The sequence below is a fragment of the Cheilinus undulatus genome, linkage group 22 (assembly GCF_018320785.1).
Source record: "Cheilinus undulatus linkage group 22, ASM1832078v1, whole genome shotgun sequence".
NCBI classification, from domain to species: domain Eukaryota; kingdom Metazoa; phylum Chordata; class Actinopteri; order Labriformes; family Labridae; genus Cheilinus; species Cheilinus undulatus.
In genome coordinates, this window is record NC_054886.1 from 23,996,066 (window position 1) to 24,015,623 (window position 19,558).

A 19,558-nucleotide genomic window follows, 5' to 3' on the forward strand; every position below is an offset into this window, starting at 1 on the left:
CATATTTTTGTCAACTTTAGCTAATATAGCTAAGCTAGCCATTTAGTTAAAGTTACTATGTAAGCCAGTGTAGCTAAGTTAGCTTTAGCAACATGAGCTCTAGCAAATGTAGCTACAGCTAATGTAGATATTTAAGCTATGTAGATAAGTAGCTAATGTTAGCTTTGTTAGTATGTATATCCATGAGCTCCTTGAGCTTTAGATTCATCTATGTTAGCTATGTAGCTTATGCAGCTACATAAGCTATGTTTGCTATGTTAGTGTTTTTTATATGGAGGACAAGCTTTTCCTGTAAGCAGACTATTTACTCTGTTCGATTAAAAGTTTTGGAATTTGGTGTAACAGGTCAGGTTTTTAACTTTTTACTTTGGTATCCAAACCCAAAACAAAGTGTTACTGTTTATTTCTGTTTCGTTGCCTACAGATGTGGCGTCTCACGGCAACGGTTTGCCGTGAGACGGCATCTGAAAGCTACGGTCTGCAGACGGACCCCTCTCAAAAAAAAAAAAAAAAAAAAAAAAAATACTGTTGACCACAGAGTCCCTGCGGTAATCTTTGTACCGAATACTTGCACTTAGAAAGCTTGTTTTGTCAGTGTTTGATACCTGCAAACTCATTTATGAAGTATAAACCAGCGTTTTCCATGGCAGCATCGTATTTGTAACAAGCACTGTATGGGATACTGCTAGCTAACACCAGTGTTACTGTTAACATGACCCTGAGATGTTGAACTAAAAAATCATTTTCACTTCTCACACTGTAAGTGTTTTGCAATGAATAGAAATACAAATGCATTGGATTCAGTGTGCAAGCTGTCTTTCTGTAAAAGAGGTTTATGGGTTTACACATCTGGAAAAATACAAATTCCCATTTAAATCATCATAAAGCCCCTTAAATATTTTTTTATAAGCCTGTGTATGTAGCCCAAGCCTCAGCAATTAAATTTGTAAAAGTTTTAACCTCCACTCTTTAAAGAGTTTTGTATTTTCTGCCCTTTAAGTGTATCTGTGTAGATTTGACTTGTGGACCTTTGAGCAACGTAGAGGCCACTTTACTTAAATTCGTACAAACATTAACTTTCACATTGGTTATCAATACTTAGACTGGTGACATTTAAGATCTGCAGTGATATTCAGATTTAATCTTATAACTCCTCAGATTAACTTGCAAATCTCTGAACAAAGTGTAAGCCATTGCACTTAAATTCGTACGTACTTTTCCTTTCGATACGTGAGACAGGTGGAGTATAAAAGATCTGCAGACGTGTAAAATTAATATGAACTTAAAACCATCATATTAATTCACTAACAATACTTTGATTAATTTAGAATACACTGGTGAAAATAATTTATTATCTTTAAAGCACAATGGACAGAATATCATGGATTTTGAATGTCTTTTGAAAAAAGGAAGTCGATAAACATTTTCAGTGATATTTTTAGTCAATGAAATTAACACTTCAAGTTAAAACAGAAGTCAAGGCCCTTTGAATTTCAAACCTATTTGATCATTTGGCAGCCTCACATATTTATCTCGGGATCCTCTAAAAAGAGCCAGAGCCTAAAATTAATAAGCACTTCAACCTTGATAAATAAGTACTTCAACTGACAATAAACAAAGAAGCTGAATAATTCTTCAATTAAACAGAGCCAAAACCACTTGTAGATCTTTCTCCTCTAAATATGTCTTAAATTGTTAAATTTAACTTGTGAATGACCCTCCAGACGGACCCCATGTACCTAAATTCAAACATGTAAGTCACAGAGATCTAGCACTTTGACATAGTCAGAATAATTCTTTGATTAGTGACAAGGTTTATTCGTACATATTTACATTTACAAAATGAAAACCACTGTCATAGTCACATGTCTACACCTCAAGTTTCTCCCTGCTGTTAACACTGACAATATCTTCAATTTTCTTAAACAATCCCTCAATCATTTGGTTGCTTCTCCTGCTGGTAATCATGTGATACCTCCCCCCACATCTCTCTACAAGCTTTTTCAGTTCACCGTTTCTCAGGATGTGCTGCTCTATGCTCTCCCCTAAAGATTCCCCCCATGTGAACAGAACCATCGTACGCTGCCAGATTTCCTCTCCCACCAAAGCCATGTGCTCTTCCACTGCTGTCTTGTATTTCGTTGTGCACGTCAAGAAGGCCGGCATTAGCAGAATGATGACGTGAGGTCCTGGGTGACACCAGAAGACGCTGTCAAGAATGTTTTTCCTTTGAACTGAGTCTGTTGGTTGTGATCCGTCGCGCCACTTTAGATGTAGTGGTTCTACGACAGCAAGGTGACGTCCAGCTATCTGACCTTCCCAAGATCTGAAGGTAGGTCCGTCCAGTTTTGGCTTCTCCCCACACAGGATGCTGACTCCGGATGGGAAGCGAGGGGACCAGGACTCTCCTAACACCAACACCCTCATACCCACCCCAGGAGATGCTTTGTTGTTTGATAAAAACTGGTAATCACTAATGACCTCTGCCCTTTCCAGGCTGTCTTTGCCTTTATTCTTCCATGTCTTCAATTCTTTCCCCCTTATCTCTTCCTTTTCCTTCGCTGTGTCTAAATCTTTCAGGGGTTCAAGGTGACAGTTATTGCTTTTTGCAGATGATGCTGCAGTTTTCATCCTCTGATCCTCCCTATCTTTCATGTTTTCGCCCCCTCCTCTTCCCTTTTCTTTACTGACCTCTCCATACACTGAAAGCAACTTCTCTGAGCTCTCAACGGCTTCTAGTCCATTCTCTAAATCTCTTTTGTTCAACATGTCTTCTCGTTCTTTAAGATTCTCTTCCCATTTGGTCAGTTTTTCAAATGAAGCCTTCAGATTTCTCTCCTTGTTGTGGAGTTCTTCCTTCAGGAAAGCCAAGTCTCTCCCCATCTCATCCAGCTGTTGTGTGGTCGAGGTCACATGCTCGTTTTGCATGTGCAACTCAGACTTCCAGTTGAGCAACTCCTGCTCCTCATTTTTTAAGTAGTACTCCCTATCTTTCAGCTCTTTCCCATGATCTTTCAGTCCTTTTACCTTCTTCTGAAGATCTTGACCGTGAGTACTTAACTCTCTCTGTTTGCCTTCCAGAGCTCTGAGGAGGCTGTCTAGCTCCTTGTACTTGTTCTCGATAGTTTGCGCCTTCATGTTTGTGAGTTTCTCATTGTCTTCTTGGGCCCTCTGTTGCTTTTCTAGATTTGTCTTCTGTTCAAAGAGTTCTTGCTCCTTGCACTCCAAATTTCCAAGTCGTTCAAGAAGCTTTCTCTCTTTTGCATTGAGTTCTTGACCTCTTTTGATAAGCTCCTCTTCGTTTCGATTCAGAACTTGCTCTCTTTCTCCGACATCTTTCTCTCTTTGCAAGATCTTCTCTTCAATCTCAGTATTCTTCAATCTTTGCATCTCGATTGATTGCTTCAGTCTCCTTTCTGCCTCATCCATCTTGACTTGTAGTTCTTCTCCTCTTTTGGTAAGCTCCTCTTGGTTTCGAATCAGAACTTGCTCTCTTTCTCCGACATCTTTTTCTCTTTGCCAGATCTTCTCATCAATCTCGTCATTCTTCAATCTTTGCATCTCGATTGATTGCTTCAGTCTCCTTTCTGCCTCATCCATCTTGACTCGTAGTTCATTGTTTGCTTCTTTCAACTCCCTGACCTCTACATCTCTCACTTTAAGAATGCTTTCAATTTCATCTTCTCTGTTCTTAACATGTTCATACTCCTTGAGATGCTTTCGAACTTCCTCTTCATTCTCCTTCTTTAGCTCCTCACACTTTAATTTTAGATTGTCTGTCTCTTTTCTCATCTTTTCATTTTGCTTCTGTAGCTCTTCAACTTCCCTCCGGCTCTCCTCGAATTTCTCTGTGACTTTCAAAACTCTTTGCCGACTCTCTTCCTCCAGACGACTCATAGCACCATCTTTCTCCTTCGTAATGGCTTCTACGCTCTCGTTCCTCAGTGCGATCTCCTTTTCGTACTCTTGAATCATGCTCGTCATCTCTTTCTCCATCTTGTTCGTCAGCTCCTTCAGCTCCGACTTTGTTTGCTCAATTGTTAGCCTCAGTTGGACAATCTCTTTCTCGTTGTCTTGATCGCTCTGCCTGAGTTGGTCGAGTTCTTTGTCTTTCTCTTTGAGTTTCTCAGTCATCTCAGAATTCTTTTTAATTTCTTCTTCTTGTGTCTCCATCAAACTTGCCGTTTGGCTTTCATTACTTTCTTTCATGTCGTTGATTTCTTTCAAATAGTTTGCACATGTCTTTTCGATCTCTCTGTCTTTCTCTGAGAGAAGACGTTGCACTTGTGTTACCTCTGTGGTTTTTGTCTCGATGATTTCCAGCAATCTATTCGTCTCTTTTTGTCCTTCCTCTTCCTTCTTCTTCTGCCCTTCCCTCCATCTTGTTTCCCTTAGGTCTGCCTGTTGTTTAAGACTTTCAATTTCACTTTCCTTTTCTTGAACTTTCCTCTCCATGTCATTCAAAAGCTGCCGTCTCATCTCTTCCATCTCTTGTTCTCTATCTTGCAGTCGTTTTTCTGCCTCTCTCTTTTGATTTAGAATAATCTCTCCTCTCTCTTCTTCTTTTCTTTGCAGGATTTCATCAATATCCTTCATGTGTTGTTTCAAATTTTCCACCATTCTTTCTTTTTCTTCTACTTTCTGCTCCATCTGCTTTTTGTAACTCAAATGATCTCTTTCTTTTTCCTCAATCGTCTGATGCAGTTGCTTCTCTAGCTCTTCAAACTGATCTTTCATTACTTCTACTTCTTTCTGTCTTTCCTGTAATTTTTGCTCCATTTCTTTCTTTTCTTTTAAATGATTGATTTCTTTCTCCTCCTTTTGTAGCAGCTTTTCTTCCATCTCTCTAACATTCACTTTGAGTGTCTCTATCTCACTCTCTTTTTCATCAACTCTCCTCTCCATCTCTTTCTCAAGGTTCCTTGCAATCTTTTCTTTCTCTTTCTCACTTTCTTGCTTTATAGCCTTAATTTCTTCATCGTGTTGTTTCAACTCTTCTTCCTGCCTATCCTTTTCCTGTATCTTCTCCAAAATGTATTTTTCTTTCTCCTTTTCAATTTCTAGCCCTTTTTCTTTTATCTCTGCAGCAAACTTTAACTCTAAATCCCTCATCTCTATTTGCTTTTCTTGCTTCTGTTTCTCAATCTCTTCTGCAAACTGCTCTTTCAGCTCTTTAATCTCTCTTAGTCTTTCTTCTTCCATGTTTCTTATTTGATCGATGTGCTCTTTTTGGACCTTTTCAACAACTTCCATCTTTTCTTTCACTATTTTGTCAAAATTTTCCTTGTGTTCAGCTTCCTTGGCCTCCATTTGTCTTTGCATTTCATTTATTTTTCTTGCCACTTCATCTTGATGCTGCACTTTAAGAACGTCTATGTCTCTGTCTTTCTCTTGCACCTTTTCTGCAACATCTTTCTCGTAATTGAGAAGGATCATTTCCTTCTCTTTTTCATTTTCCTTTGTTTTTTCCTCTATTTGGTTGAGATACTTTTGTTCCATCTCTGCTATCTCTCTCTCTTTTTCTTGTGTCATCTCCCTTATTTCTTTTTCATGTTTCTTTTTGACTCTTTCTGCATTTTCAGCATTGTCTTTCAGCTTTCTGTCATTTTCCTCTCGCTGTTCAACTTTGATTTTGTCCAACCGTTGCCGTAGTTCTTCTATCTCCTCTTGTTGTTGCAGATTTAAAGCCTTAATCTGCTCTTCTTTCTCATGCATCTCGTTCTCATGTTGCTGTTTCATCTCTTTAATTTTCATCTGCATAGTTCTTTCATATTCTGCTTCACCGTCAAGGAACTTCTTCTTCAGTTCTTCCTGCTCTTTGTCTTTTTCCAGCAGCTTAATGTTCATCTCTGATTTCAGTTTTTCATCCTGCTCTGCCATCTCCTTGCTTTTTTCTTGTGCTTTTCTCTCCAAAACCTCCTCAAACTGCCTTTTACTCTTGTCCATTTCTGCTCTTAAACACTCAACTTTTCCCATCCACTCTTCTTGCTCTTTCTCCCGCAGCTCTTCCAGTTTCTTCATCTGACTCATCCACTCTTGTTTTTTTGCGTTAATGCTTCTCTCCATTTGGGTTTTCTCGTGTTCGCTTTCGACAGCAGCACATTCAAGATTGAGCAGCTTTATTTGCTGCTCTTCTAGTCTTTCTTGCAGCTCTTCAATTTCTCTTTCTTTTAGTTCTAGGTTCAGCAGCCCCTTGTCTCTTTCTTTCCTGCTTTGGTTTAGAGCTGCACGGATTCTTTCATTCTCTATACTCAGATCCTGGATTTCCCTTTCCTTATCCTCCGTAAGCCATCGCATCCTTTCCTCTAGATCCACGATATCGCTCCGTCTTGCACCAACCCTCCTGTCATCCTCCTCCTCTTCTTCCTCCTTTTGAATGTCAGCTTTCCCAGGTGATTTCACCTTCTTCTTCCGGTCAAAGATCCATCTGATGCTTTTCATCTCCCTCTCCCGCATGTTTTTCAACTCGATCTCCTGACGTTGCATTTTATCTCCCATCTCCTTCAAGCGCTGGTTGAACTTCTCATTCCTTTGCCAGCTCAGATCCCTGACCTCTTGTACTAAGCCAGAGAAAGCCTCACACCGGTTCATGGCAGCCATCTTTTCCACCTTTTGCAGGAGATCTGCCACTGTGCTAGAGCCTCCTCCTCCGCCGGCTAAGCTGCTAATGACGTGGTATCTTCTCCTGCACTTCTCCAGCAGCCACTGGAGGTCCCTGCCTCCTCCCTGGATGTGCTGCTCGATATCCACCCCTTCTCGAAGCTGATCTCCATGGGTGAACAACAATATGATGTGTCTCCATACTCCCTCCCCAAAAAGCTCCAGATGTTCTCTTACATGCCCCGCCGTCACCAAGGTATCCACCCTCAGAGTCAACAACATAGCATGAGGTCCTGGAGGACACAAAGCCACACTGTTGACGATTTCCCTCTTCACCCTCTCAGGTGTGGCCCCGGCTATTCCTCCCTCCCAGCCTGGAGTATCCACCACCGTCACCGACCGTATTGCCACCTCCGCCTGCTGACGGTTGCACTCCTCTGTCACCGCTCCTGTCTGAAAAGTGTCCATTTTGCCCAGGATGGTGTTCCCAGCAGAACTCTTCCCTGTTTCCCGCTCACCAAGGAGAACCAGCCTGACCTCTGGTAGACGTCGGGGAGCCTTGGAGAAGGACTGATGGGCGTCCAGTTCAGAGCCTTGAAGACCATCACCTGGAACAAAGAAAGGTAGGGATACTTGTGAAACTATTGAGTGGATGATGCACAGTGTAGAAGTTTTACACTTCTTTAGCTGCCAGGGCTGAAACACCAACCAAACAAGCCAGCAGTCAAATAATTATCGGTCTGTTGGCTAAATAAATTGCTATTGCTAATGTGAAACCCTACAAATAAATTTTAACCCTCTTGAAATTGATGGTAAGAAGTTCATCTTTCAGAGTAGATGTCCCAAAGTTGACACAGGTTACATACATTCTCTCAGACCAAAACAAAATTGCTGAAGAACAGGAGTGATGTGATAACTAGATGGGGTTCTAGCAGTGATATGGGCAGCAGAATTTTTGACTAATCGAAGTTTATGATGGGATTTCTGAAGATTTCGGAAGACCAAAGAGCAGAGAGTTACAATCATCAATCAAGGACGTAATATAAGGGTGAACTAAAAGAGCAGCAGAGATGGGAGTTGGGAGTGTCTCGCCCGTCTACACTTTACTTCAGCCTCAGTTTTTGTCCCAACCATGCCTAAAAGTTCGTCACAGTACTAGCTCTTATGGGCCACTGTATGAAGTATTCCTTATGATTACAGTCATATTTGGCTGAAACATTACTACACTGTCAAATATGGAAAATAGGAAAGACACCTGTGTTGTGCCAGGCTGCTTTGCACCAGGCATACCACAATGCTCAGTGTATTTATAAGCACTCAAGATGCTCTACAGATGATTTAGATTGAATAACTCACTCATTAGAGCAGCTTTGATGGTCCCTTTTTGCACCTGCTCCTCCATCTGCCTCTGTTTCTTCCTCCTCTCCCTTCCTCTCCTTTTCCCGTCTGCCTCCAGTCCCAACAGAGCTGAGTTATCCATCTCTAAATGACTGCTCCCATCCGTCTTCTTCACCACCATGTCCTCCAGCTTTCTTATCAGCTCTGTAACTTGGGTTCCATCGCCTTTGCTTCGATTATCCACAACGTGGTATCTGTTCCCGCACTTTTGGAGGAGTCCCTTCAGTGCTGTGCCACTCATGAGGATTCTTTGCTCCATGGACGCCAGTCCAAGTTCATCTCCCCTCGTGAACAGGAGCATCGTATGCTCCCAGACTCCTTTTCCTAGCGGTTCTAGGTGCTCCTCTATCTCCCTGATGTAGTCCTCTGTTACTGAAGCACATGCTCGCACGACCAGAAGCACAGCGTGAGGACCAGGAGGACAGAGCGACACACTCCTTAAAGTTTCCCTTCTCACCCAGTTGGGGGTGCTGTTGAGCGGGTAGTACCACTCCCATCCTGGAGTATCCACCACTGTGACTTTCCTCCCTGCCACATCTGCTCGCCTTTTCACACATTCCTCCGTGGGCTTCCCGCTCTCAAACCCTCCTGCTCCTCCCAGAATGGTGTTGCCAGCTGCACTTTTTCCAGTTCCTTTCCGACCCAGAAGGACCAGTCGAAGTTCTGGGAGAGCAGGTGAAGATGGGAGACTGTGTTGGGTTGGAGGATGATGAGAGTCCATGGCAGCCAGCTGGCTTTCATCTGTGATGACAGGGAGTAGAACTTCCTCAGTGCGCCGTACTGGATAATCTGAATGACACAAAACACAAAGGTGTGACTAATTCAGTCTTGGGATTTGACTTTAGACTTTGTTTTCATTTATCATATTCTCATGGTTTCCTCTCATGTCATACTCCCATCAGAAGCTACATTTCTAAAATAATGCCATGCTGCTGATTTGCAAATCTAGTTTCATCCTGATAAATTACTTATAAATGGATGAACAACTATGGGGGGTGGTAGATAGCATTTGGAGGGTCACTAGGCAACATTTCTAGATAGGACAACACAAATAAAACGCTCTCGACCCCTAATGTAAACATCAAACTCATTCAAGTTAACAAAAGTTTTCTAAGGTGTTAGGTGTTGCTATAGAGAATATAATAATTCTAAACTTATGATTATACTGGCTGGCTAATTTTGTCAAAAAAGTGGTTGAAGATTAGCATGACCTCTAAATTTTCCAGCTAACAGTTGTTTTAGACAAGAAGTAGTTTAATGGTCGTAAAAGCCAGCATCAGCATAGTTGGTACCTAACTTTATGTTGTTGGGTTTTTTATGCCCTTGTACCTCACAATTTGCTAGCTAGCAGTAGCCTAGTCTTACTTACTTTAAAGGGATACTTAAACATTTTGGCAAATTCATCCATTGCCATAATTCCTATAGTCTTAGTGATAGGTTCGTTACCTTCAGTTGTCGGTGCAAGCTGTTTTTAGATCGGCTGCTGCCGAGTTTGGACCTGCTGTGCCAACTCAATGTAAGCAGACGGTATTCCAGCTTTCCCTCATCAAGCTCATCAAATATACGGTCCAACAACTCAAAAACGCTCTCATGGACAAGTTGTGACCTGCACATTCACCACGCTATGAAATAATCATGGAACATTACGAGACAGAGATGTTTTAAAGTTAAATGCAAAGCCGGAACTACACTCCAGACATGGCTGCTGCACTGTGTCACTCCGCCCAGTGGTCTACTCAAGAAATAGTTCCGAGTATTGTAATGTTACATAATTATACGTTATTATTTCATAGGGCTTTTGGTTGTAAATTGGTTATAAATCTGTTTTTACATTGATGCTAACAGGCTAGCTTGCATTATTCTTAGCAAGGGAGTGTTAAGCTGTAAATGTAGCTGTTGATACCTCATGAATTAATATTTTTATATAAAAGTTGCTTTAGAAGGGGAGCAGGTGGCCTAGTGGTTAAAGGCGCTCCCCATGTACGTGGGCGGCCCGAGTTTGAATCCGGCCTGATGCCCCTTACCGCATGTCTCTCCCCCACTCTTGACTCTGTTTCCGCCTCCATCCACTGTCCTCCACTATCAAATAAAGGCACAAAAATGCCCAAAAATAAATCTTGAAGAAAAAAAAAAAGTTGCTTTAGAAAGGGAGTATTTAAAAGCTAACAAAGCTATTGCTATACAGATTTGGTACCTAACTTTAACTTTTATCCTTAGCCTGCCTCAAAATTTGAAAGGTAGCAGTAGCCTTCAAAAAGAAACAGTTGAATGCTAATATAGGCTATTGCTACTCAACTGTAGCATACATGTCATCAAATTAGTTTTAAAATCAATCATGCTAACTAAGAGAGTGGTTCAGTGCCTGTGTTCATTTTTTTAAACAAGGCTTTTACATTGAAGCTAACATGCTAGCTTACAGTATGCTAAAGGGGGTGATTGGAAGCATACGCTGTGAACCCAGGTGTCTCTACACAAAATTGATTTTCCAGCTAGATTTTCTAATGAGCAGTTGTCTAAGAAATAAAGTTGTTATATGGTAACAAGTTATTATTATATAGTGTTTGGTACCTACATTTTTTCAACTTTTTTCCCTCTGCCTACCTCAACATTTTCAAGCTAGCAGTGGTTTTCTAAAACACTGCAAATGTAAGCTATTGCTACAGAACTGTTACTACCAAATATGTTATCAAATTGTTCTTACTATAATCATGCTAGCTAACTGTAACCTTGGCGAGAAAATGGGTAAGCACTTAAAGTACACGTAAACCAAACTTAAGCACTAAATAAGTTATCAGTTTGTTTTTTTACATAGATGCTAATAGGCTAGCTTACAGTATTCTCAAGTATGTTATTGAGAAAGTAGAAGAATGCTCAGTAAGCTACTGTTATATATCAATTTATAATAATAATAATAACTTTATTTATATACAACCTTTAAAAACAAATGTTTGCAAAGTGCTTTAACAGGCATAGCAAAAGCAAGAATTCAGCGATTCACAAAAGCAAAGAACAAATTAGTAATAGACAGTAATAGATAGTATTCTCTGTCTAATAAACTAGACAGAGAAAAGTGCTGCTTCTCATGCTGGATTGTCTATAAACAGACTAAGGGCAGAAAATGACTTCTGCTAACTGTCATTAGATCAACAAACAGCAGCAACGATGTACATAAAATATTTCAAACAGTGCCATTAGGGGGGGCAGTGAAAGCAAAACAAACTGAGCTACAGATGTCTATTAGCATAATAAAAGGAAGGGAAGGTCATAGATGATAATGAAGGCAGTTAAAATGCTGAAAGATGAAAATATTTAGGGAAAGACAGAGTGATATTATATGACAGTAAAATCATGAATTTGTATGTAATGAGGTTTAAAATGTTGCCGATCCCTTTCTGTAAATTTTGAAAGCTAACAGCAAATTGAGTACAGAAATGGTTGAAAATTATGCTTCATAAGTGGTATAATGTAAATGGAATTACATAACTAGCAGTTTCCTTAGCAGGAAAATATTTGAATGCCAGCATGAGCCATTTTTACTCTGTTGTTGATACCAAATGGTTTCCATTTAAAGCTAGCTTGCAGCTAGCTAGCTGTGGATTACTGTTAGACAAAGGAAATGGTTTAAAATCAAAACTAACTCCTGTTACTTTACTATCCATACTTACAGAAACATAAAACATGTTATTTAATTTGCAATGTAGCAAACAGTTGTCTTAGTGAGGAAGGAGGTGAATCTGACTGTATGCTCTTATTTCCTTCAAATATGCTAGCTTACAGTTATCATAGCTATGAATTCAAGGTATTTACTTACTAATTTACTGATATCTTATAAAACTGCATTTGATTTCATTTAGTTTGATTTACCATTATTGCTTCAATGTTTCCCATAAACTTAAGTGCCTCTTTAAAATCTTATTTCAAATATAAAACAGGTAAACATAGAGTTTAAAGATCTGCCTAAACTCACCGCTGTTGGTGTTGATCACAGTCCTGCTGTTCTCATCAGTCGTGTCCATCACCTCACCGTCCACTCCTGTCCTTCCTCTTCCTCTTTCTTTGCTTCCTTTATTTGCTTCACAGGAAGTATTTCTTCAGCATCATTGTGAAAGAAATAACAACTCCCTGGTTGTAAACTGATCTAAAATAAAAACTTGTGCTGCACAGAATGAACACAGACAGCTTTGTCGCCCTGGCGTTTTACATGAGCTTCCTGTGGTTTTTCAAACGTGTTCTTGCTGATGTGAACAGGAAGTAAGGAGATGGCATGGTGGGCTTTTTTGACACAGTAACATGTTTGCAGAACATTTAGAGATGTGCTTGTGAATACGCACAGTTGTACGGATTTATTTATGTATGAAAATTAGAGTGTAGAAGACTTAAAGCATGTAAATGCATGCTCAAACATATGCAGACTTCACAATGAGAGCAGATGTGCTCTTCACTGTGAGATGCTGTCCTGTGGTAAAAGTGTGGCACGTCTGCTTCCTGTTCTCTTGCACTTACAATTTAACACTGAGCTAACAGCAAAGTGTAGTTAATTCATGACACACTGAGGTAACCCACACCAGCAGAAAGTAGCTCAAAAGAAAAGAACATCGTCTTTCATCAAGTTTACCAGCATGTAAAAATACTGATATTTTTTCTTGTCTACATTTAGTTTTGTGGGTTTCAACTTCTAGAGCAGCAGCCTGTTGCATCAGCTATGCGTAAGTTATGTCTTGAAATCTGGTGTAAAGGCCACTCTAAACCCTACACTGAAACTAGTTAACTTGTCATGTACAGTGAGCTTTAATATTCATCTGAAATAGTAGAGAGTAACATTCAAACTAGCGGAAGTATTGCCACAGATACAAAGTTTTCACTTCTCTGTAAAGTTTTTTTAATTCAGTATTTGTTGAGGTGCTGCTTCTCATGCTGGATTGTCTATGAACAGACTAAGGGCAGAAAATGACTTCTGCTAAGTGTCATTAGATCAACAAACAGCAGCAACGATGTACATAAAATATTTCAAACAGTGCCATCAGGGGGGCAGTGAAAGCATATATCCTAACCCTACAGCCAGTGTTAAATAACAATAGTGACATCAAGAGGTAAATTCATCATTCACAAGATAATTTAATGGCCCTTTTTTGTTGAAACCAGCCAGCCAGTAAAATCCTCAGCCCCTGAGAATGTTAGAAAGTTGTCAAATCTGTTGTAAGGTACATTCAAACTAGGCTACACATACACTATATGGACAAAAGTATTTGGCCACACCTGTTTATTTTTGAATTCTGGTGTTTCAATCAGAACTGTTGCCACAGGTGTATAAAATTAAGCATCTAGCCATGCAGTCTCTATTTGCAAACATTTGTGTTACAATATGTGTCATTCTAAAGAGATCAGTGACTTCAATTGTGTTACTATGATTGATGCCACCTTTGCAATGAGACGGTTCGTGAAATTTCATGTGTCTGAAATAAAATAAAATACTTGGGGGCTCCTGCCCCTCCCTTAAAAATATGCTGGGAAATAATGAAAGTGAATTTAATTTAACCATAGTAAAAATGTTGCTCATAAAAGGGGAAATTATAGTTCAAAAATACATTAAAATGCATAGATATTTGTTAAAATGACACATTTGTTGCATGGCTAGCTGGTTAAGGATCCCTGTGTAATGTTTTTTGGGACACCTAAATTTCTAGCCATGCCCCTGACTGTAAGGGATATTGTTAGAAAATGGAAGCGTTTAGGAACAACAGCATCTCAGCCTCGAAGTGCAAGACCATGTAAAATCACAGAGTGGAGTTAATGGCTGCTAAGAAGCATGGTGTGTAAAAGTCGCCAACGCTCTGCTGAGTCCATGGCTGAAGAGTTGTAAAATTCCACTGGCATTAATGTACGAACAGAAACTGTGAGGGGGGGGCACCAAAGACCGGGTGCCCGTGGCCGAGTAGCTGAACATTTCCTGCCTGACTGCATTGCGCCAACTGTGAAGTTTGGTGGAGGAGGGATAATGGTATAGGGCTGTTTTTCAGGGTTTGGGCTAGGCCCCTTATCTACATTGAAGGCCAGACTGAATGCTTCAGCAGGCCCAGTCTTTTTGGACAATGCTATGCTTCCAACTTTGTGACAACAGTTTGGGGGAAAGGCCGTTTTCTAATCCAACATGATTGTGCCCCAGTGCAAAAAACAAGGACTAGGTTTGATGAGTTCGGTGTAGAAGAACTTGTCTGGCCTGCACAGAGCCCTGACCTTAACCCTATGAAGTACTGTTGGGATAAACTGGAACAGAGATTGTGAGCCAGGTCTTTTTGTCCAACATCAGTGCCATAGATGCTCATAGATGCTCTGAGGAATGAATGGACACAAATTCCCTCAGAAACCCTCCAAAACTGTGTGGAAAGCCTTCCAAGAAGAGTGGAGGCTGTCGTAGCTACTGAAGGGGCCAACTCCATATTAAAGTACATGTATGTTTACACTGCATTGCTTGAGTCTGCATTGAAGATGTGCACCGTTGATGCACCACATAGAAGCAGGGCAAGTAGCCATGATGTTTATGTGAAATGTATTTAAAAGTAAGTCTGTCTCATCTTAATTCCTACTGCAAGTCCTCCTGAGTAAAAGCAGTGAAAGCAGTGTCAAAACAAAGCTAAACTGATAGAGTACACTACAGTAATATGAGTACGTGTTGTCAAAGAAGTTTGTTGATTGATACTGTGCAGTGGAAACACTTTAGGTAGTTCTTAAATGAGCTTACAGACACCTTAGATGGTCTCATAAGCTTCCCTGAATACTTGTAAATTTTAAATAGGGCATGTTAAAGTCAAGTGCTACCCATTACTTTTGGTTTTCTGTTCTTCATCATCTCTAGTTTGTTTTACGCTAACATTTATGTAGATAATTTTACCCCTTTAAGTATAAGGGAGTAAACCTTACATAAACAAAGGTGCAAACAGAAATAGACCAGCTACTGACAGATTAATTTGTCAGCGTCACACATTGACTTTCTAACAGCCGTCTTATTGTGTGAGGAGCCAGCATCTTTTCATCATGCCTGCCTCTGCCTGGTGTCACGGCAGCTCAACTGCATACATGGTACACCATGTTCTCATGTCCAGTCCATAGCCATAAACACACGTTAGATCATGTCCTTCATGATTCAGCTTTTCCCTCCGCTTCGGTTGGGGTTAATAACAACAAACCCTGTTTGTGGAAAGGACTGAATCATTCCTATTGATTTGGCGCCACTAACCAGAGTTGTTTTGAGTGTTTGGTGAATATATCTATGATGGATGTCTTCGTTTTTTACATGTGTGCTGCTTTTTGTAAATGTCAAATGCTTTCTATTGGACTCCCAGCAACAGCGCTTCCCTTTAAATGAGAGGCTGCCCTGGCTTTTAAAAGACTTCACATCATGAATAATGAGTATGAAAATTCTTCCATCAACACTGCTGCTTACAGATTTATTATAACATATAAATCTGCATCGGTTCTTGCTGATTGGTTTGGCCCTAAATGTAACCGGTCAGAGGATAAGTGCTAGTGGTAGAAATGGGAAACCCAGAAGCTTACAGCACAGTGTTTCCGCTGTAATTTTATGGGTATTTTTTAACTTTGCTTCCACGTATTGCCAACTTGGAAATGGTTTTTGAAATGAAGGTTGGCTTTGAATAAATTTTCTTTTTAAAAAATATAATTTAAAGACATCTTTCTACTTAGGAGGGAAGTTTTTTATGCCATGTTTTGGGCTGCAGTGATGGAAATACATGGAGAGTCTCTCTCGTGGTTGCAGCATTGAAGGAAGAAATAAAAAGGCCGTATTGTGCACAGCCAGTGGAGTGGCTCTGCTGGCTCTTCAGAAGTCGTGTCTTTAAATGACTTTGGACTCTTCCCTTACTCTTTTATTGCCTTTCAGTTTAGCCTGAGGGCGAAAATGGAAAACAAACCTGTACATGCAGGAGTGAATGCAGATAGTAAGGTAGTGGTATCAGAGGAAGTACTTTAAACTAAGAGGATTGACAGGGTTATGCATTAAAATTCTGTAACTTAGCCCTACCATTTGCCTCTCCTTACTGAGCCCCAGTTTTTGAGATGTAGATAACAATAAAAATTAAGGATGAAGATTTCCGCAGTGTAGCATGGATAATGGCTACCAGTGGAACAACAGAAGGCAAAATCCTGTTAAATAATCAGATAGAAATTTCACAACGAGTAGGAAGATATGATAATCCTGCAAAGCAGATGGATTCACCCATTTCCATGTTTCTCACTGGCAAATCCATCTTGCAAAGCTCCCATCTGAACCATTTGGGCCCGGTTAGAAAGTGACAGGACCAATCAGCGACAAGGGGCAGTAGTCTCGGGCAAGGTGGAGTCGTGACGTAAGCAAGCAGCAACAAGAGGCCAGTGCAGTTATGGCAGAAGACATTAGTGTGGATGCTGCTAAAGTGTAAGTTTTATCAGAACTTGGCGACATTTCTTCGGTAAAATAAGAATAAAGAACAGCAGAGAGTTGGTTTCTTACAAAAATGACAAAAGTCGTGTACGGACAAGTCGACAATTGCCATGGTTTGCGTTATGCAGTTCTGTATGGAGTAGCACCATGGTTGCACACATACATCATCAACTAGACTTTATTGTTTTTACCACAGAATGCTGTGTTCTGATAATGGAAAGATTTTTGCCAGTTTATCCAGGCGATATCGCGCATTCCTACCGAGGTTTACACCTTCCAAACAGCTAACAAACTCACATGTCCATTAAAGTGATCATGTACATAATTAATCATAATTTTAAGCCTAAATATAATTCCAGTGTTTAGATTGAAAAAAAAAATCAACAGAGTAAAAAATAAGCAGGAGTAAGTTGTGAATCTGCTGTAAAGTTGGGTGTTTCATTTCTGGTGTCAAATGAGGATTGACTCACCTTTGGAGCCAGTCCCATGTGGCCATCTAAAGAACTACCATCCAGCCCTGGAAAAGAAGATAACATCCACATGTATCTGGCATTTCCACAATGCTCATTGTTTATTATAAACTACACATCAACCTTAGACAGTTGGTTTTGCTCTTTTATCATACGTGAGCAAAACAGTAGTCATGTGAGTCCTTGCTTCTGCTGAGTCAAGAGGCTAGAGAGAAAACTCAGTTAGAGGCAGGCATTCATAATGCGACCACCTTTTAAACTTACTTCAAGGATAATCAAAAGTGTCTTCTAGTGACAAGCTCCCCTTGTAATTTGGCAACACACTATGTACATTACACAATTTCAGCTGTTACAGCGTGGCTCATATAGGCCTAGTCCACATGTAGGCACTGAACGAACAGTTTTTTATGTTTTGGCACATGCAAACTGTTTTACATCACCAAAAGTGCAGCTTTTTAGCACGTTTAACTTTGCTCTAAAATTGGGCATTTTAACATGGGGCCTAATGGAGACTGACTCGCCTCTGGAGCCAGCCCCAAGTGGCCACTCTAGGAACTGAAATTTTGCTTTGGCATCATTTCTCAGCTGTGGATTTTGCAGACTGGTTCTGTCTCATTTTGTGGGCAAAATTCTGACCCTCACTTTGATGGCTACTGCTCAGTCAAAGGCACTCTTAAACTTGGTGCGGGGCCAAAGGTGATAATTTGATTGTGTTTGATAAAATGCATGTCTCTACTATGAACAAAAATCAGCAGCTATAACCTCTTAGACGAGGAGGTAAACACAGTAGATGGATACCCACATCCAGATTTGAGCTCATTCTGGCTCACTGTTGGCACATTCGCCTGTTCCTGGCACCAGGAAACTAAGTATACGCCAACAACCCCCAAATCTAGCCATTTGGCGAGCTTCATAAAACAGCACCCTGTGGAGTGTTTGACCATTAGAGGTGCCATGGAGTTATAGAGTAATGTTTTCATGAGTGGGCCATTCAAGCACAGCCAATTTTGGCAGAGAATTAGCTCCATGCTGGACAGCTTTAGCCTAGTTATTCATCGCAATCTGGGCATGGATCCAACAAACAAGTGCTTATTAGTGAAACTCTCATTGTAAATAGCTCAACAGGAAGTATCAACTGGGAGTTCCAGTAAAGATGCAACAACAAAGTGGTTGAACTTACCAAAACTGGCTCCTTATTGAGAACAGACTAAATCACCAAAAAAGAGAGGAAAGGAGGGGGAGTATCCCACCTGTGTGGAGATAACACAAAACCAACACCTCAAATAAAAGCATCACACCCAAACATGAGCCACCACAAACCACAGCAGGCTCAGAATAAGGCTCTCTTCTTATCAACTAACCAACCACACCCATGATGGGTAATGACCCCAGTCAGCACAAACATCAGAGGACCAACAAGTGAGACAGAATTAAAGCAGTATTGAAATCAACTCTGAAATAAGAAACACAAACAATATTAATGTCAATAAAACTTATAAAAATATCAAAGTAGACATGAGAGTTTTTCCTGTTAATACATAATGCATGGTTAAACATTGATGCTAGATAAACCTGATCTGTCACTCTTTTATACACTATATACCCTCACTGGTCACTTCATTAGGTATACCTGATTAATTGCTTGTTAACTTTAACATTTAATCAGTCAATCACATGGCAGCAGCCAGTGCATTTAGGCGTGTAGTCATGGTCAAGAATATCTGGTCAAGTTTAAACTGAGCATCAGAATGAGGAGGAAAGCTGCTTTCAGTGCTGACTGTGGAAAATAGAGGCATTACAGGAAAGTGAACGTCCAGCAGTGTGTGTACCTGAAGCTCCCACTGTGCCATGCTCTCTCAGGCTTCTGCAAAGTCAGAATACACCGTGAATTCATCATCATCATCTTTATTAGCAGACGCAAAGGTCCTTAAAAAAGCAACAACAAATAAATAAAACCGAGATTCAAAACAATATTAAAAAACAATTAGCGGGGCGTGCAGGTGGTCAAGTGGTTTAAGGTGCTACCCATGTACGTGGGCGGCCTAGGATTGAATCTGGCCTGTGGCCCTTTACCACGTATCTCTCCCCGTTCTCTTCCCTATTTCCAAGTCTATCCACTGCCCTTCCTCTATCAAAATAAAGGCATGAAAAGACCCAGAATAAATCTTTAACAGGGCTAGACCAACCGTTCTTTTATTATTTACAAAGACCCAAAGTTAATCCATCCAGAGTGAAGCACCAAACAACATTTATCAGAGTTACTGTGGCTTAAAAAACTTCTTTTATTGATGATGGATTGAACTGAACTCAAGGAGATGTTCAGTGCCTTGTTTTTTTTTTTTGTATCCATCCCCCAACTAATTAACCTGGCATGCCAGATAGATTTGTTTCACCCATTCTTCTGGAAAACCTTCCATAGACGCCTTTGGGAAAGGGCAGAGCCTTTGAAAAAAAACTCTGAGGGTGAATGGTGGAACGTTCCATCTTTCACATCTTTACGGGCCAATCAGAGCAACAAAACACGTGGCATAGCCGCTACCGAGGTTCGCCACTGCATAGGAGAAAACTCCAGAGAACTGCATAATGCAAACCATGGCGACTGTAGAAATGTCAGTACATGACTTTTGTCGTTTGATCAAACGTACCTTTCAGC

At 40.4% G+C, this 19,558-nt stretch overlaps 2 protein-coding genes across 2 annotated transcripts in view; one reads left to right on the forward strand and one right to left on the reverse strand.

The window, feature by feature from the left end:
• Window positions 1-1,368: 1,368 nt before the first annotated feature.
• On the reverse strand, window positions 1,369-12,169 carry si:dkey-185m8.2 (trichohyalin). The gene is made up of 3 exons (XM_041779716.1): window positions 11,966-12,169; window positions 7,957-8,787; window positions 1,369-7,208 (listed from the first exon to the last, which is right to left on the reverse strand). The coding sequence occupies exons 1-3, from the start codon at window positions 12,012-12,014 to the stop codon at window positions 1,870-1,872; spliced, it is 6,219 nt and encodes a 2,072-aa protein (XP_041635650.1). The 5' UTR covers window positions 12,015-12,169; the 3' UTR covers window positions 1,369-1,869.
• Window positions 7,161-19,558, forward strand: part of f13a1b (coagulation factor XIII, A1 polypeptide b) — a 34,556-nt gene continuing 22,158 nt past the window's right edge. Inside the window, exon 1 of the mRNA XM_041779718.1 lies at window positions 7,161-7,223. The gene's annotated coding sequence lies outside the window, so the exon portion shown is untranslated. The remainder of the gene's footprint in view (window positions 7,224-19,558) is intronic.

Bases quoted from the DNA above. Each gene is read 5' to 3' on its own strand.
- si:dkey-185m8.2 (XM_041779716.1), bottom strand. From the start codon at position 12,014: ATGGACACGACTGATGAGAACAGCAGGACTGTGATCAACACCAACAGC. The intron at 8,788-11,965 runs GTGAGTTTAGGC...TGTGTCATTCAG, and splicing joins TGTGATCAACACCAACAGCG to ATTATCCAGTACGGCGCACT. The intron at 7,209-7,956 runs GTGAGTTATTCA...TCTTTGTTCCAG, and splicing joins CATCAAAGCTGCTCTAATGA to GTGATGGTCTTCAAGGCTCT.